The 19,776-nt window shown below is 40.5% G+C and overlaps 1 protein-coding gene across 1 annotated transcript in view; it reads left to right on the forward strand.

The window, feature by feature from the left end:
- The first annotated feature begins 7,067 nt into the window (after positions 1 to 7,067).
- Positions 7,068 to 19,776, forward strand: part of LOC126198745 (myrosinase 1-like) — a 92,586-nt gene continuing 79,877 nt past the window's right edge. The window contains exons 1-4 of the mRNA XM_049935295.1: positions 7,068 to 7,342; positions 14,641 to 14,774; positions 17,941 to 18,075; positions 18,313 to 18,435. Coding sequence (XP_049791252.1) covers positions 7,180 to 7,342; positions 14,641 to 14,774; positions 17,941 to 18,075; positions 18,313 to 18,435 — 555 coding nt within the window. The 5' untranslated portion in view covers positions 7,068 to 7,179. The remainder of the gene's footprint in view (positions 7,343 to 14,640; positions 14,775 to 17,940; positions 18,076 to 18,312; positions 18,436 to 19,776) is intronic.

Genomic DNA, 19,776 nt, shown 5'->3' on the forward strand with positions numbered 1-19,776 from the left:
GAAGAACAGCATGGGTTTAGGAAAGGAAGAAGCACGATCCACCTGATATTTTCTATCCGTCAACTGATGGAAAAAAGTTGGGAGTATAACAAAAGGTTGATAATGGTTTTTATAGACATAGAAAAGGCATATGACTCAGTTGACCGGGAAAGACTCTGGGAAGAAATGAAGAAGATAGATATAGACGTTGGATACATTAATGTTATAAAGACAATGTACAGAGGACACAATTGTAGAATTAGAACACCATTGGGGAACTCTGAATACTTCCAAATAAGACAAGGAGTTAAGCAAGGAAGTATTCTATCTCCTGCACTTTTTAATGTTGTGATGGAGGGAATGAATAGGGCAGTTAAAGATATAGCAAAAGAAAAAGACAAAAAGATAATTTTTGCAGATGATATGGTAATATGCGGTGATAAAGAGGTAGATGTACAGTTACAGCTTGATGCGTGGAAGGAAATAATGAAAAGGTGTGGATTAAAAATAAATAAAGATAAGAGTGAAGTAATGGTATTTGGAAGGGAGAAAGGGATCAACGAAATATTACCTTGAATGGAGAACCCCTAAAAGTGGTAGAAAGTTTCACTTATTTAGGGAGTGAAATATCTAGGGATGGAAGAATAACTAACGAAATTAATAGGAGGTTACAGAAGCGAGGCAATTTCTGCCAAACAATAAAACACCTGATTCGGAATAATGAAGTTTCAGAAAGAGCAAAACTCCTTATGTATAAGAATTATTACATCCCTATTATCACCTATGGTGGAGGAACATGGACAATGACAGAAAGGGATTGGAGCAGACTGCAAGCAGGGGAAATGAAATTTCTCAGAGCAGTTAAGGGAAAAACAAGAATGGACAGAGTAAGGAATGTAGACATTAGAAAGGACCTTAAACAAGAAAGTATGAGAGAAGAAATTGAAAGAAAGAGATTAAGATGGTATGGGCATGTTAAGGGGATGCATGGGCAGAGACTCCCCAAAATTATGGAAGAACTAAAGATGGATGGGAAAAGACCTAGACGGCGCCCAAGAACACGGTGGAAAATAGAAGTGAGATTATCTGTAGAAAGGAGAGGTGTGACCTGGCAGCAAGTGGAGGAAGAAAAGTGGTGGGAGGACCGAGCCAAATGGAGAGGACTCGTCAACACCCAGACCCGGCAGTAGCTGGAGCGGGATTCGGATACAGATAGATAGAAAATGAAATAAAATGTGTGTGTGTGCCTAGAGCCTCCTGTCAGGTAGACCAGTTATCCGGTGCAAAACTTTTTATTCGATGCCACTCAGGAGATGTGTGTGTCGATGAAGATGCATTGGTGATGAAGACAACACAACGCCCAGTCCTTGATGTGGAGAATATCTCCGACCTGGATGTGAATCGAACTCAAACGCCTCACATGGTATTCTGGCGTCCTGACCACTTGGCTGTGGAGGTGGAAGACAGAAGAATGTAAGTTAAGACAGGTCCCAACACCACAAAATATGCAATACTTCCTAAAACGTACTTTACGTAGCCATACCAGTTTTATAATTAATTTTAGCCCATGAGGCGTAAACTGTCACTGTTACGTGCTATAGTAATTTTAAACATCCAGCACATTACAGACATGAGAGAAAGTAAGAATTGTAATTTTACATAGTTTTAATCATAATAATTTCATGTTACTACTTAGTTACTATACAACATAAATATTACAAAAAATGTCGTCAAAACTGTAAACTTTAGGCGCAGCTCATAGAGGGCGCCATACGCAAAACCTATGTGTACTGTGAAACCAACATATAATTTTACGACAGTAATGGTTGAACTGTGTAAGCATTCACTTGAGCACGAACAACTGCTATAATTCCGCACTGGTATGTAATGTTAACATTAAAGAACGACGATGTCATGGACTTATAACTTTTGTAAATAAGATTCTAATATATACTCTTGTATTTGTTTTAGCATTGATAATGACCTAACACAGGTCGAAATCTGATCTGCGTTGTGACTATAAATGTCATATTAAAGTAACTTAATTCTACGACTGATTGCTGCTCTATCTAACCCAAGAAGAATGAGACTTAAGGCCTAGTCACAGGGTTTTAGCTATTACATCGATAAATTAATGTTATTAATTTTTTGTTTGTTTGCATATACATTTCTTCAGTTGGGTATACTTTGAAATCAACATTTCACAGTACCATAGCACGCTGGTAGAAGGGACAAAACAAAACGGTGCAGCATATTTATGAAGTAGAGTGTGGTAGTTTCCTGCCAAAACCGATGTTAAGTTAGTGGGAGTTATAGCTAATTCACTATCGTATATCACGGTGATCTGGTATGGCACGTGATTCCGGTATGTCAAACATGTCCGAATGACGACTAACGGAGTGGCACAGCATCCCGCTCGAAAGAAGTGGGAATCGTAAGAGAAGTGGAGGCTTGGTGGTCCAAGGCAGACGGATCATAATCGAGGTGACAGTGGAAGGAGTGTAAAAAAGTGACTGATCACTTTCCAACATCTCACGTCATTTGCCGCCTGATAGGTTTCGTTGCTGTACACAGCCATTCTGAAAACAACTGAACCGGGGCAGCAGTGGAAACACTGCAGCTGTTTCAGACCCTTCCAGATTTCTTCAACCACCTGATGACCGTGGACAGGTGCTACCTTGAGATGAAGGAATTAAGCAAACTGAGGAAAAAGTAGATTCACCACCGTCGAAGAAGTTGAAGAACTAACCGTAATCGACCAACTTGATGTTGTGCTTTTTGTGGTTATAGTCATGTGGTGCTAAGAGATCGTGCTCCTAAGATCCGAACCGTCGCAATAGTTAAGGGAGTTTGTCAAGGGGACGTGTTTGCTCCGCTGCAACGCCCAAACTCATTCTGCAGAGACCACAGTCCCATATGCTGTATCTTGGTGGTATCACTTCCCTCACTTCATACTATAGCACTAAGAAGCATTTTCGCTTTCTTCGGCTGAAGAAATCGTTATGTATGACGGTGACGAGGTGATTTTTGAAGTGGAATTTTTCCTGAAAAGACGAAACGCAGATATCATCGAGACACCCCCCACACCGTACTTGGTTGGTGAAAAAGTGTCACATTGAAACATGAGTATTTGGAGTAAAACTAACGTCATCACTAAGTTTCATGGAAGTGACTTGATTTTTGTCAAGGTGATAATTACTAGTGCAACTCTGCGATTCCTCCCAATCACACTGTTAGATTGCCAAGATCGACTGCAACATGAGGCATAATACCAGTAATAGAGCAGACGGCGCTGGAAATTCTCGATGCCTATGGGACCCATCCAACACATGGGCGTCGTAACCCTCTGACTGTGGTTTTTGTGTAATGACATAAAAGGTCCTATCCCACTTAATCCCACCATGTGGTAACTGGTAAACATCAAAAGTTTCATATTTACTTATGGCATTGGATGAAGATGCTGAAAAATAGTGGGAATACTAGGATAACACCCCACCATTTATTACAGACACATTGGGAATACTGGGGCAACACTCCACCATTTATTACAGATACACTGTAATGACAAAGTGTCTGCCGTCTCGTTTAACTCATAATAATTCAGAAAATAAGATATTGTTGAATATTTAAAGTGTCATATTTGAATTAATCTGAGTTTTTCTTTGGATGAAAGTACTGAAAAATGCGCGTGTGGAATGCAAGAAGAAAATCGGCAAAAACTGTAAAAATAGGTCCAAAATTTTAAAAAATTTCCTCAGAACTATGAAAGGAAGGTGGTCATACGTTGGAATGATTGCAGAAAATGTTATGGGACAGTCAGGCTTGCATTAAATTACACTAATTCAGCCAATAGAATAATGCCTTAACATTTTTAACGTATGCACTGAATTTCGAACTGTCATACATATCTTTTTCTCGGTCATAAACTATAACCATTACAGTAATTCAGCCACTAGCATAATGCCTCAACAGTTTTTATCACGCCACTGTAACGGCAAAGTATGCGACATAATTTTTGAGCCATTAATCATAGGGTAACGTTCCGCCGTTATGCATCACCTAATTGAACTAGAGGACTTTAAGAGGGGTTTGGAAGGAAGAAAATTCAAAGTAAATGACGGGTAAACATCCAGGACTTAAATAAATAACCGATAAGAGCTCTGATGCACACATCGTTTACATTGGGAACATAAATTAGACTTCCATAAACACTTTGTTTACATAAGGACTCTAGGACAAGTGGTAGTGGGTTTATTTACATAAGGACCCCCTTGTCCCAACTGCCCCTGAGCAAGGCTAATTGCACTACATTATCATTGAACATACTTTTGCCCTATTACTTACACTGGTATGCTAAAGGCTTTTAATTCCCACAGACTCGGTTCTAGGGTGGCAAGAAGTCAAGGAAACAGTGCGCCGATACCTTTCTAACCCCTGTAATTTGTTGTGTGACAGTGCTATTTCCGCAATGAGCCTGATATTATGGAACATAGTTATAATTCAGACAACTGTATGAATGGACAGTTGATGGTCTGAGGGCGGATACCTTAGTCTCTCAAGGGAAGAGAGGAAACTGCTCAGCGACTCAGCTACTGGAATCGCATTCGGGAGAAGTGGCCAGCCATTGCGATCTAGGTTTTCTGTATGGATCTTAAACTAGGTAATTCCTTAGAAGAGGCGTTTACGTGTTTCCTGTCGCATTGTTATCAACTTCATGATTACGTTTGGTCAGCATTGACCTTGTCATTGAAAGGACTGTAGATGATAAGCTTCCTCTGTTTCGATCTCTAAAGATCGGAGCTGTGAAATATTCGCACGTTGTAGCAATAAAAGAGAAGAAAATACGTAGTATTGGCTAAATATCGACTAAATCACTCTTTAATCACCCTAACATTCATTACTAGTTATAGTTACCTCCTCCCTCCCCCTCCACAATATCATTTACTGTAGTTTATTAGCAGTTCAACTTTATTTTGTTGCCGGAAAGGTATTGAAAAATGGTTACCTTCCTAGTACAAACAAAGTGACTTCCAGTGTTCATAACGATTTTCTTATTGCTTGTTGATTCCGTTTACTGATTTCTGAATGTTATTACCCACAACGATGTTCATTAGGTAATAAATATAGTAAGATCCTGTAGTTGTTTTACCCAATTGTTTGTATGTGTTTTTTATTGCACTGAAATTTACGCAATTTTTAACGTTTAATAAATGTAGTAAATATTTTTATTAACGATATCAAGATTTCATATTGTTTTAAATATACGAATATTAGACGATGGTCTGTTGCTTACAACCGAAACACAGTCGCATGCGGTTTTATAACTGAATTACGGATAAATTAAATAAAATGATACCACAATATTATACTCGTTGCCAGGAGTACAAGCACAAATCACTCTGACGAAGTTGTAGGCACAACGACGCAAATGGGATTAGACAATTATTTTTGAGTTTTAATAGTTTATTTGTCGGACATGGCGGAACAATGGTAAAACGAATGCCTAGAAACTGAAAGGTAGCCGAATGAACGCTCATTCAGACAGTTGAAATTTGGGATCTGATTTTAACCTAGCGTCCACCTCTAAATGGTGTAAAGATTGTTTAAAACCGCACAACAGTTGCTGAATAAAATATATTTTATTGTATACATGACCGGCTTAGGAAAACTTAAAGTTCTACCATATAATTTAAAAACTAAAATCACTTAATCGTCATTTTCACCCCAATGTTCTCATTGAACAAAAGTTTCGTGTCAGATCGACTAAAGTGGGGACAAACATTCCATAAAAACTGTACCTCCTTGCTGACCGATCGGAAACCATAACAGAAAAATGGATATATAATTGGCTGCCGAAAAAGAAGAACACTTTGTGATATGAATATTGAGATACTGTCTAGTGGCTTCTGTATCGAGGTACTTTATCGACGTTTAACGATTTTCCTGACGTTTCGTGTGTGAGTGGCTGGCATTGACAAAGCTTTACGCTTCGTTGCTGATGCGACGCAAGAGGGGAACGCGCAGCAGGGATTGTACGAGTATGTACCTGTGCGTTAACAAAATTCCCTTGTCACTACCATTGTGGTTTTCCCCTTGTAACCTGGGACGGTAGTTCGCTGCAGCACGGTAATCCAGGAATCAGTTGCAGTAAGTCTTTCTCCTTTCATAAAACTGTTGTCATCTGAATTTCTATTGCTTCCCTGAATTGACGGGCGTGATAGCTCTGAGCTCTTCCCTGACATGCTGGTTATCGCTGTGGAGAAGAGCTACCATGCCCGCTCGCTCAAGATAGACACACGAATTCGCAAAAAAATGTGTGTAGCTTCATCTAAAAAAGAATGCCTCAAGTTAACTGGTTTTGGTATTCTCGCGCTGTGGTGATCGACAGTTGCAGGTAAAAAGGGAAGACCTACAACTGTAATGGCCAAGCAAAAGCCCTCAGGAGTAGAGGCGTCAGGTATCTATTATCTCTGGCCGCAGGATCGACTTCAGTCCGTCATCAGTAGAAGAGATTGAACCTTTGACAACGCTAGTCACTCGTGCTATTCAACGTCAGAAAAATCGTTAAACAAACGCCGTCTGATGAGCCTGAGACAAAAGCCAACCAGCAACACGTCAACAACTGGCCATGAAATTCTCCATAAATTTGATTGAATACTCTCGAGGAACGACACTTGGTTCACATTCCACGGTAATATGTATTGCACATGCCTCCAGATTCGGGACAAGCAATTAGCCGAAATGGGCCCCAACTCTCAGTCTTGCCCCAGGCCATTGTGCCACATGAAATAATTATTATGATGCAAAATCTTTCGTCTCTTGTATGTGTTTTCGGAGAGAAGCTGTTAGCTTATTACTCTTGGGATTTGAGCTATTGATCAAATTGCCATGATAATCGGTGTCATCGATATTACTCTTAAAAGAAAGGTGAATGTAACATAACAAAACCATATCGGCAATTTTTTTTTCACGAAGTCTTTGTGCCGTTACCACACCGGCTGTATCGGCGAGCTGTATCGGTGTTGCTCTATCAAGTCCGTAGTGGCGAGTGCTGATGTGTAGATTATCTTCACCAGATACATTTAGAAAGATAAGTGGTACACTTGTTGAACATAATGCCTTTTTGGCTTTTAACAGATAATGAAGAGAACGTTTTGAGGCTTTCAGAGAGGTTTCAGTAGAGTCGCCAAGTAGGCAGCCATGGTGCGGTACGCTGCGACCGTCTTGTGGGCGCTGGCGGCATCGGCTGCGGCGAAGGCGGCTGCTGCTGCCAACAGCGGAGCTGTCAACCAGTTCCCGGATGGCTTCCTGCTGGGAGCTGCCAGCGCCGCCTACCAGATAGAGGGAGCCTGGAACGAGGATGGTGAGTCAAGAGAAGTAGGGAAGCGGGTCAGCTATGCAAGCATTTCACTAAGACGCTCAGGGGTGCAGCTTGTATATTCTATGTTGCATAAAATCTGGCTTCAAAGTGAAAAGATATAGCAGTGACAAAACATTCAGTATTAATCCCCCGTTCGGGTCTCCTGGATGGAACTGAACATGTAGATCATCATGGAAAAAGGATTAAAGACCAATTTAAGCATAACATTCTACGTCGAGGAGCAACGAATGGCAGATTTTACGGTGGAAGGGAAGGTAGAGAAACTGAAAACTGTAATGCCTATAACGAAACAAGATGTAGCTGGAGTCAGTGAAATGAAACGGAAGGCTCACAAAAAAGTATAAGGCCAGACGGGTATAGGATAGTATCAACAAGAGCAGAAAATGTGATTTGGGAGTAGGATTAGAGTAAGGAGGTCGGGAAAAGGATGAATTACTATTAACAGTTCAGATATAGCGTTGTTCTCATCAGAATTAATACAAAAATAGTTCTGGTATATATCACAATATTAGAAGAAGATGATGACGAGATAGAGAACCTAAAATTCATGCTGGTGTGGAACATAATAGCAGCGGAACAATACAGGCAGAATTGAAGGAGATCATCGTCTCAATGATAGCAGTGAGATAGAGTAATGCTCCTTGAATTGTGCGACAAACAACAGGAATAAATTTAAAAAACTGTGAAAAACAAAAATCAAAAATCACAAAAGGAAGATGTGTCCTTGGAAAATACGTAGAAACTCTGAAAAATGCTAGGTGGGTTATATCGTAATGAGAGAGAGATTCCGAGATCAGGTATTGGATTGGAAGGCGTGCCTAGAAGTAATCATGAAGATAAGAATTGTCACGAAGAATCAGCATGTCAGGAAGTGGGACACTGAAGTTCTTTCTTTCTGTAGGTAAAGCAGTAATGATTATCACAGTGGGTAGTTAAATTGAGAAGCAACATACATCTCTAAAATGGTGAAGTCTGTCAGATAAATATAGGTAATAGCAAGATAACTGCGGAGAAGCTGTCGGTTACCGAAGAAGTTCATGGAAATATGAGCCCTGGGGTTGTCTCTTAAAGTCAATAAGTTTTTGTGAGGAACGAATTTTTGTTTCTGATGAATTGGTATAAGGGTTTTTCTAACTCATCTTATTTATTGGTCCTTCGAGAATGAAAAGGAGGTACGTGATTCATTTGAACTAGTTTATCGAAGTAGTCTATTTAAAAAATCTCAAAAGGAATGGATCTTTAAAAATAACGAACCTTTTCCATCTCTAATCGAAGCTGTAGAATAGTATACAGAAGAATGGACGTCCATCGTGGGGCTCGGGGGCACAGCGCAGTTGCGAAACCTGAGGATGGCCTTATGTGAGCCCGAAAACGGTCGTGATAATAAAAGAAATTTACAACTGAAGCGGTATTTTCAACCTCTGGTAGAATGGAGAAGAAATTTGAAAGTCCGGCAGATGAACATCAGTTCGGTCTTACGGAACTTAGATACCAGCGGCGTTTCAGGTGTTCCAGCTGATAATGACACAAGACTTGAGAAAACCTAAGGAGATGCCTAGAAGAAGAATTGCACGATATGAGCCGGAGGTAAATTTTTACAAACATAGGGGTACCCCGACAGGGAAAGGAGGTAAATTTACAATTTGTATAAGAAACACTGGGAATAAAGAGAATGGGAAATCAGAAACGAAGTACTTAGATTAAAACGGCTGTTGCAGTCTCTCCTCGACTGTTAACCTCATATATTGAGAAAGAAGTGAGGGAGGTGAAACAAAAAGTTCATCAGTGTTTTAAAATTCGTGGTTAGTGGAAAGCATTGACAGGCCTCGCTCAAGAGATGGCTACCCTATGTGAAACTAAGGAAGATTTATAGGAGCAGATAAATGGAATATAAAGTCCACTGTGCACATTTTCTTTAAGAGTCGACCAAGACAACAAGAGACCTGTACACTCAGGCACCCTATTTCATTTTCACGGTAAGTCACCCGACCTCAATGGCACAGAAAAGTCTGCAGGCCGCTGTGGCCGAGAGGTTCCAGGCGCTTCAGACTGGAATCGCGCGACCGCTACGGTAGCAGGTACGAATCCAGCCTCGGGCACGGATGTGTGTGATGTCCTTAGGTTTGTTAGGTTTAAGTAGTTCTAAGTTGTAGGGGACTGATGACCTCAGATTTTAAGTCCCATGGTGCCCAGAACCATTTGAACCATTTTGAACAGAAAGGTCTGGTCTGTTTAGAACAGTAGATGGAACGTAGCAATACATTTTCCCTCACTTTGGTAGGTCTAACCCATCAATAAATAGCTTCAAATGGACTGCACATATCCAAATAAAGTTGTGGACGAGTTAACTAATCACCCTCGGAAGTAATAAATTATGAATAAAATGACTATTACAGGAAACAAGAATCATAATTAATTCGGTTTATTCCGTTAAAGGAAACAATTGACGAGCAATGATCATATTATTCCAATAAAATCTTGGCCTATTTGATAAAAGGGTTTGGATAAGATTCTAATAATATCTTGAAAGAAACAATTGCCATCGCGAAACTGTATCGTGATTGGCGCGATGTAGAGAAGACTGATAATACTAAACAAGGGAACACATTGAACCCTTGGTTGGAGGTGGAAGTAAGCTGGTCACTGAGTCTGAATGCGAGTCATCAAAGTGTAGCCTAAAGTTACGAAATCATGTAAAATGTCTTTTAACATCCCTGCACATACGGTCGAGTGCATCAAGATAAATTGTAGATGGAGGCTGAAGTGACTGGAAAGTCAGTCAGTGGCAGCACATCAACGCCTCTCGCCAACGAATCAGCCGGAAGTCCCTCAAGTCATTTGCTCCGGCAGTGAACCCTGACAGTCAGTATTGTCAGAGGTGAAGCGATGACATCTCTCTACTAAGAGGTACTAAGCTCTCCAAAGAACACGTAAGAAGAAATAACTTTGTATCGAGTGTTCACTAAAAGAAGAACTCGTATTTTCGCGTGTTTCCTCTTTACTTTGGGCTCGGCTATGGATCTTCCAAGACCTGATCAGTACAAAGGTTTCTTAGCAAAGACCTGTTCCCTTTTCCTGCTCTATTTCTTAGGCGGTTAGCGAGTAATGTGCATCGTACCATTTAACACTGAAGAAAGACGTCTCACTGTCTTTCCGACCCTGTTCGTGTCCGGTAAGCTGGGTTGTCAGCGGACAGTCGAGTTTTTCTATCTCTAGTATAATCATATTAGCCATTCCTGGCAGTTTTGATGTTGCGTAAACGTTTGGTTTCTGCGACGTCAGCGTCCAGTGGCGTCGCAAACTTTTAAAGGATTACAAAACTGTGTGTTCCTGCTCAATTTTGAAGATAGCATATATGGTATCCGGCAATTTCCGGAAAAAACACAGCTTTCTGCGTTTCGTACACTACAGTGCCGTCTTGGATTTCACTAAATGCAGCATTCCTTCCAACAACGTTCCTTCCCATTCCACTTCTGGGTTGTGGAAGAAATCACGCCTGGGAACTTTACGCCATAGAACATCTTATCAGCGTTTGCCTCTAGTGCTTTGGGTGCCCATAAGCGGCATTACAAACGACTGTCCGGAAACCATTGGGCCATTGACCTGCAGACCTCCCAGCTCTCTCTTTTGAGAAGCTCTCCAAGGGTAACTACATATCACCATGGCTCCGTCACCTTATCCCACTGAGCATTCAACGTCCTCTTTTTCACACACACCACGCAAATTCGAATAAAAGCGTAAATGAAGAATAGATGATATGAGTCATCTACGGACAACCGCTAGTACTATAACGTTTCACATTTCTCTGCGTCAGTTAATCATTACGATTGTATGGGTCTTTACATTATGAGTTTATATAAGTTATAGGGCTGTTTCCAAGAAAAAGGTAGCGTAATAGAATTTACTCATCATAAAACGGTTTCGTACATTTCACCCCTGTAAATCCCTCAGCGATACTGCCGGGCGAGGTGGCGCATTGATTGAGACACAGGACTCGCATTCGGGAAGATGACTAATGAAATCCGCGTTCGGCCATTCAAATTTATAATTTCAGTGATTTCCGTAAATCGTTCCAGGCAAATGCTTGAATGGTTCCTGTTAAAAGAGCACGACAGAATTCCTTTCCCATCCCTGACACAATCCGAGCTTGTGCTCCGACTCCAATGATCTCGATGTAGACGGGATGTTAACCCAATCTTCCTTCCTTCCTTCCTACCTTCCTTCCTTCCTTCCTTCAGCAATAGCTGGTGCCGCTAAGTGCTATCCAATTCTATCGTCACTGAACGCAAATCTAAATAGGTCAGAGAACTACAATTTTCAAAAATCTTTGAATAGGAGAGGACACTGATCAATGGAAAGGAACGTAAACATTACAGAAACGAACATAGATGTTCGAAAGTGCTTGTAAAATTTTTACACGTTTGCATGAAAAAGAAATAGTAGTGAGACGAATAAAAATTGAGGATGAAATGTCTAATGGCAAGGGAGATAATTTGTACCAGTTGTGCACGTGGTCAATTAGACAAGTCCTTCGTAATTTTCTAGAGATTTGGCTCCAGATATCTACTCACAGTTCACGTAGTTACTGTACATTACGGATCGTTCATGTAGGTGGTGCCAGAGAGTATTACAGAGGTATTCCATCGGATGCAGATCAGGTGAATTAGGTGACTGAGACATTAGAATACGTTCAGTATCAGATTCCTCAAAATCACTGTAGGATGATTCAGGTCTTCTGCAATGGACACTTATCCCGCTGGAAAATATTATCTTCGTCTTCGTCACGTAATCAGTTATGAAGGGATGCACAGTCCACAAGACTTTAAACGTTGTCGACAGCTGTGCTGGTGCCTTTGATTACTATTAAATCTCCTATGGAAGGCCAGATTAATGTTCCCCATAGCTTAAAATCGCCTGCTTTCGTGGCGAAGTGCATGTTTCGAGCAGCGGTTCGCCTCCACAACGATGTGTCCTGAAACGGCCAGGCGACATGTTCGACAGTCGCATCTCGACAATCCTGTGTCGACTTAAATCGGAACTGTCGATCTCATCTGGTCACATAACCAAACAATAGTTTAATTATTCTAATAACCCAATCTCTGTGTCAGCGTGCCGCTTCTGATTTTCCTGTGGTCGTGCCAGCTCCACTTCAACTTCGCTTGGCAGATTAATAACAAAGTCCTGTGTGTGGGCAAGCGTCGATGTGGTTTTCAGGCGATTTCCCACATTCGATTAGGTGAATACAGGGCTGGTACCCAAGTCCCACCTCAATTACACGAATTTAAAACATTTCGAAAACGTTCTCACTCATTCAGAGGGATAACTTGCAGACAGTTGGGATGCGCAGATTACTTCTCTGTGGGTAAAGAGATGGCGATGGGAAGGGCATCCAGCCATTTTCTAACCATAATAATGCGCCACTGGATAACAACCGTCCCTAACCCGTGTAGATATAGGATGAATCCAAAAGGAAAAGACGAAGGACTGGAAGAGTTCTATTAATATACTTATGGGAAATACAAATGATATAGCATGCTAACTTACTTATAATATAATCTATTTAAATATGTCATGGATAATTATTTTAAAACAAATTGTGATAACTATTTTCAGCCATAATGGCTATGTTTGTGGACCGTGACTGTGTGGGATAGTTATTTATTTCAAGTTTCTGCTACCAGTCACTTTTATTTTATTTTATGCTTAATCTAACATAATGCAACGCGTTTCGAACATGTTCTGTTGATTTTCAAGCGTTAATACATACATAAATGTTACTTAAAAATAAACAGTCTTAAACTAGAACACTTTGTCCACTGTTTTTAATTTTTTTAATGTAGATGCTGGTGTGGCATTTGGGGGCAAGGAGGGGGCCAGTGTATATCTAGAAATTGAAATCAGTGATGTCTTCTGCTGGTTTTCTTCTTTGTTGTTGATTATGTATATTACAGCAATTTCATCCTCTTGCTGCTTCACTTGCCTCACAGGTGAAATGGCGGAGCTGTTGATTGACATTACACTATTGCACATTATATTTTGTCACTGATTGCCACTGCACAAATTGCTTCGATCTTATACACACAACACCAGTGATGCAAGTGAAGCAGCAAGAGGATGAAATTGCTGTAATATACATAATCAACAACAAAGAAGAAAACCAGCAGAAGACATCACTGATTTCGATTTCTAGATATACTCTGCCCCCTTCCTTCCCCCCAAATCCCACACCTGCAGCTACATTAAAAAATTAAAAAACAATGGACAAAGTGTTCTAGTTTGAGACTTTATTTTTAAGTAACATTTCTCTACGTATGTATGTATGTATGTATTAACGCTTGAAAATGAACAGAACATGTTCGAAAAGCGTTGCATTAAGTTAGATGAAGCATAAAATAAAATAAAAGTGACTGGTAGCAGAAACTTGAAATATATAATTGTGATAACTAGTTTCACTAATCTGAGATATGGAATTTTCTACCTGACTCTGAGGTTCGCTTGCCCCCACTTAATTATACTGATGAGACCAAACGTTAATGTCAGTGGGCGACCCCTGCTGCAGAGGCCCAAAATGTAATTATATGTGCTGAGCAACGTGCTCCAAAATGTTTTGGTTAGCTTCAGTACTGTACTCGGTCGTGACATCGTCACGGATCGCCGCCTATCCTAGTTGAGCTGAGAAGTCTCCGTCCTCTACATCGGACGTGCAATACCTGAACACTTACTCCTGGTTTCACAGTCCTCCATGCACTTTCCATAAATACTCGTGGCAGTACCCCCCGAACAACCGAGCGGCTTCACCGTTTCCGATGTCGTTGTTCCCAGGTAACGGTCCATAATAATCCACCATTTGTCATGTCAGTGCATTTCCCCTTTTGCGCCTGTAGCATACTAGTATACTTCACTTACCGGGTCGTCAGACCCCAACTTCGGTCACCCCATTGGTGGGCTGACCTCATAATGTTTTCGCTCATCAGAAAGTTCTTGTTTACCACCTAACGCCTCCTCCGACATACTTTATGGAAGTAATTAATAGCAACCAGCTGTCAGACAATTTAAGATCACTGTTGTTACTATTACCATTGATCTCTCTATATTTCATTAAAATTCATTTCTCGACATTAAATTTAACTAATGTCAAGAACTGTTTGATGTCTGTAACTGTGGCTTGAGACTTCGTGTTTCTGTGCTAGCTGTCGCAGTCAGCCTATATTCTATGGTAAAAGACATTTATTCCAGCACTGTTGGTCCCACTTTATTAACGGAAATATCTCTCTGTGAAGGTAAAGGCGAAAACATCTGGGATCACATGTTCCACGAGCATCCAGAGTACGCTCACAACGGCGAGAATGGTGACGTAGCCTGCGACTCGTACCACAAGTACGCTGAAGATGTCGAGGCTCTCAAGGGTATCGGGGTAAGTTTGAATACTCTGCCAAATGGTACAAAATAGATGATATCATTGACACGAGTTCGGCAGCTCCTGGTAATGATTTTGAAAGCAACACATCTTATTTTCTTCATCTGGCATCTTCCTAACCAATCTTCTCATTTTAATACTTTTTTATTAGGTTGTTTTCCTGTCCGTCTATCCGGTTCAAATATTATAACTGATTTGAGCCTCGCTTTCTGCTGAGTTAGAGACTTGAAATTTTTAACGTAGCTGAGAACTGGATGATTCTGCAATATTAATTCGCTCTCCTGCCGCATTTCTCGGTACGGGTGGGGTTGGGAGTGGGTGTGAACGTTGCCCTGCAGGACCAGTGTGTTTTGAGAATAGTATTTTAATGCGTTCCAGGCGTTATGTGGGTGGACAGCCGCGGCTGCGGATATGGAGAGAGACTGTAGGAGGAAGAGATGTGTGCAATGTATGTGCCGTGTACATGCGCGCGTGAAGCTGCGGGTGAAGAGCTAATATATATATATATATATATATATATATATATATATATATATATATATATATATATATGATCAAAATGTTTCCAGAGACAAGACTGAAAAGAAGAAAATAATTATTTAAATAAAAACAAATTTTTACTGTAACTCTTTTTGAACTGGAGTAATATGTGTAAAATATATTCTCCTAGCTCCATACATATTCCTAACCCCAAATAGTTAATCTTGAAAATTTATTGCTGTGAATTTTTAATAGCAATAACAATGCATACGAGATTAATAAGGAAAAACGTGGGACACACGCAGTATTGTACAGTTATGAGGTGAGTATTCATGCATCAAAGATGTATGACATGCACCAAACATTTCTTTGTTGTAAATCGTACAAGTTTGTTACAGCTATTACAAAATTTCAAGTACAGATTTTCAGGATTATCTGTAACTTACTTTGGATTCTGTATAAGGCTAAAGGAAACTATTTTATACTCCTTAGCGTGATTTAGGAATGTGTTATACTAAATATTTTATTTTTACGTAAATAATTTTATTTTTCTGGAGTGAACCTGAGAACAGGTTTCGGTTTGTGGAACTTTGCAGCATGATGCTAGATACATTTGAAATACTTGATAAATGTTCAGTGAAATTAAGGCCAATAATTAAATTCTCTAGAGAATTCCTAAACAATTGAGAGGGATTATCTGTCTCTGTCGAGGGACATGAAAGGGGAGCAGTGGTTGGGAAGGGAGTGAGACAGTGAGACAGGGTTGTAGTCTCTCCCCGATGTTATTCAATCTGTATATTGAGCAAGCAGTAAAGGAAACAAAAGAAAAATTCGGAGTAGGTATTAAAATCCATGGAGAAGAAATAAAACTTTGAGGTTCGCCGATGACGTTGTAATTCTGTCAGAGACAGCAAAGGACTTGGAAGAGCAGTTGAACGGAATGGATGGTGTCTTGAAGGGAGGATATAAGATGAACATCAACAAAAGCAAAACGAGGATAATGGAATGTAGTCGAATTAAGTCGGCTGATGTTGAGGGTATTAGATTAGGAAATGAGACACTTAAAGTAGTAAAGGAGTTTTGCTATTTGGGGAGTAAAATAACTGATGATGTTCGAAGTAGAGAGGATATAAAATGTAGACTGGCAATGGCAAGGAAAGCGTTTCTGAAGAAGAGAAATTTGTTAACATCGAGTATAGATTTAAGTGTCAGGAAGTCATTTCTGAAAGTATTTGTATGGAGTGTAGCCATGTATGGAAGTGAAACATGGACGGTAAATAGTTTGGACAAGAAGAGAATAGAAGCTTTCGAAATGTGGTGCTACAGAAGAATGCTGAAGTTTAGATGGGTAGATCGCATAACTAATGAGGAGGTACTGAATAGGATTGGGGAGGAGTTTGTGGCACAACTTGACCAGAAGAAGGGATCGGTTGGTAGGACATGTTCTGAGGCATCAAGGGATCACCAATTTAGTATTGGAGGGCAGCGTGGAGGGTAAAAATCGTAGGGGGAGACCAAGAGATGAATACACTAAGCAGATTCAGAAGGATGTAGGTTGCAGTAGGTACTGGGAGATGAAGAAGCTTGTACAGGATAGAGTAGCATGGAGAGCTGCATCAAACCAGTCTCAGGACTGAAGACCACCACAACAACATCTGTCTCTTAAAATTATATGCTCATGTATTACGTCTTTTGAGAGAATGTAAGTCTCGCGAAGAGTTCTCGGGCTTCCAGCCGGGTGGTGGTGTCTTCAAACTGCGACGTTTCGACGAGTGACATACTCATCATCTTCTGACTTCGCCAGAAGATGATGAGTATGTCACTCGTCGAAACGTCGCAGTTTGAAGACACCGCCACCCGGCTGGAAGCCCGAGAACTCTTCGCCAGCTGTATACGCTGGGAAAGCATAAATTCACGAATGTAAGTCTCCTCTATAAAAATCTGTTCGATTCAACTCACAGAATCTTACGTAAATTACCTCTGTCTGCTCGTCCACGACATCCATGCGTTCACGGTTGACGCAGAATTCCTTGAATTCAGGGAGACACTCGACACAGAACCGCACTATCGTTCAGTGAGCAAAAGATGCCGATGCCAACCGCCTGCCATCTAATCTTCTCCCCTATGACGTCAGACAGATGTGCTAAGAAAGGTCAGGGCATCAACGCACCACTCTTCTGGTTGTTGTTTACTTTCCGGCCCATCCAACAACTCTTATTCACTTTTCCTAAGACTAGCAACGCCATCAACTAGACATATCATTGATATCCTTTCACCTAGAGTTTATATACCACGAGCTGTTTGCTGAACGCAGCTTTTGTTGTCTCTTCTCTATATTATGCTTCTCAGCTTTATCGCCTGTTGTCACGGTCTGCACGGCTCCCCCCGTCGGAGGTTTGAATCTTCCCTCGGGCGTGGGGGTGGATGTTGTCCTTAGTGTAAGTTAGTTTAAGTTAGATTAAGTAGTCCGTAAGCTTAGGGACCGATGATCTCCGCAGTTTGGTCCCATAAGACTTTATTACAAATTTCCAAATTTCAGCTTTATTGAAAGACATTTTGTTGTATACCACCGAAAAGTGCTGAAAACTGTATTACTAAGACTGGAATGTTTACAAATGTGTATAGGAGATGTTATTTGTGTTTAAGAATGTTGCATAGCTGCCTAATTCTGCCTGTGTTATAGGCCACAGCTTACCGTTTTTCCGTCTCGTGGTCGCGCGTTCTGCCGACTGGGGACCTGGACGTGATCAACCAAGCGGGCATCGACTACTACAATAACCTCATCAACCTACTACTGGAGAACGGTATAGAGCCAACGGTAAGTCGACTCATTTATTTGTCTCACAGCAGAGATACAATGTCTATCTATTTCTCTATCCAGTAGTACAATCAAACATGGGCTCATAAATAATGGCAACAAGTTACTCACGTTACTTTTGAGACGCATATACAGTATAGACTGCAGCGCAGGGAATTTTTAACCATTACTATTAACCTCCTCCTAATAGACATTTGTTTAATGCTGTTGTAACCTGACAAGTCTTGTTTTCTGTAGGTGACGATGTACCACTGGGACCTGCCGCAACCCCTGCAGTACATTGGGGGTTGGCCTAACCCACTGATGGTGGAGTACTTTGTTGAATATGCTCGTCTGCTCTTTGATACTTTTGGCGATAGGGTGAGTACAGTGCAGAAGATGTTTCTACTTATTGGGTAAGCACTGAAGTCGTTCTTACCACAATAAGTCAAGTTGCGCTTGTTTAAATAATACGCAGACGAATTGAAAAGAGAACTGAGGATCCATTGATGAGTTTGGCGTTAAAAGAGGTAATGATGCAGAGACGCAACTAGGTCATTCCGCTTGATAATGGCAGGAAGATAAGAATAACAAAGACACCAATAGGATTTATCGATCTAGAAGAAGCGTTCAAAAATGCAGAATAGACAACGACGTCCAAAATTAGAAAAATAGGAGTAAGCTGCAGGAAAAGACCGGTAACGTACAAACGGAAGAAGAATGCTCCTACCGGCGCACAAAAGAGGCGAATATGTTCCTCTTTAAAAGGCTTTCAGAAGAAAGTTGGGAACCATCTGCCTCAACCCTCATTCCTCATTCCTCGCCAAAACTTTGCCATGCGAACATACGCAGGCTTTAACATAAAGAGAAAATCGATAAACTTCTTTAAACAGGAAACACACTTACGTTAAATACATTCTTACTAGCAGATAGTGTATCACAATCATAAATAAGGATTGTAAAAATGAGTTAATATTTTCATCAAATTAATGACGAATCAGTATATTATGTGGTAATTTGTCTAGGAATACTAAAATTAATTCGCGAATTCGATCTATACGTTGACTGTCAAAATTTTGGCGAGGAAGGCAGAATCAGGACTGAGACAGCTAGTGCCCCACATTTTTGTCACATTATTTTAAAGGGGGACATATTTACCTTTTCTGTACTCCAACAGGACCATTCTTCCGATGGCTTCTTAATCCTTCCTGCTACAGCAGGGTGTGCTGCTTATACAAAACGAATTCTATAGATTAGTAAAGTTTCGACAGCTTTTTGTATAGTTTGATACATTTATATACCTTGACTCATATAAACAGCAAATAAATACACATAATATACGTTTAACATAAAATCTTATGTTTACATTTTCTTCGGAATACTTTCCTCCTCTATCACAATTCGTCCAAGACACCCTACTTATGATTTGTGTCTCACAAGAGTACAAGTATTATTAGAAATATTTTTCTGAATTTTTCTGCATTACAGTCTTCCCAGTTTCACATAATTTGTGACAGTCATTTTAAGTTCCTTCCAGGCATGTGAAGGCTATTTTAGCCCATTTTTATCACTGGAGCACCACTTAGGGGACATTTGTACAGGTCTGAAGTGTCCTCTGTTACAGGGACCGTACACCATAAAGTTTTCTTGGTGAAAAAATGCGGACCAAAAACTGTTTGGTGACCTGAGAACCCTTGCGACGACCTTAGACTCCTAGCCAAG

Source organism: Schistocerca nitens, chromosome 8, assembly GCF_023898315.1.
Source record: "Schistocerca nitens isolate TAMUIC-IGC-003100 chromosome 8, iqSchNite1.1, whole genome shotgun sequence".
NCBI classification, from domain to species: domain Eukaryota; kingdom Metazoa; phylum Arthropoda; class Insecta; order Orthoptera; family Acrididae; genus Schistocerca; species Schistocerca nitens.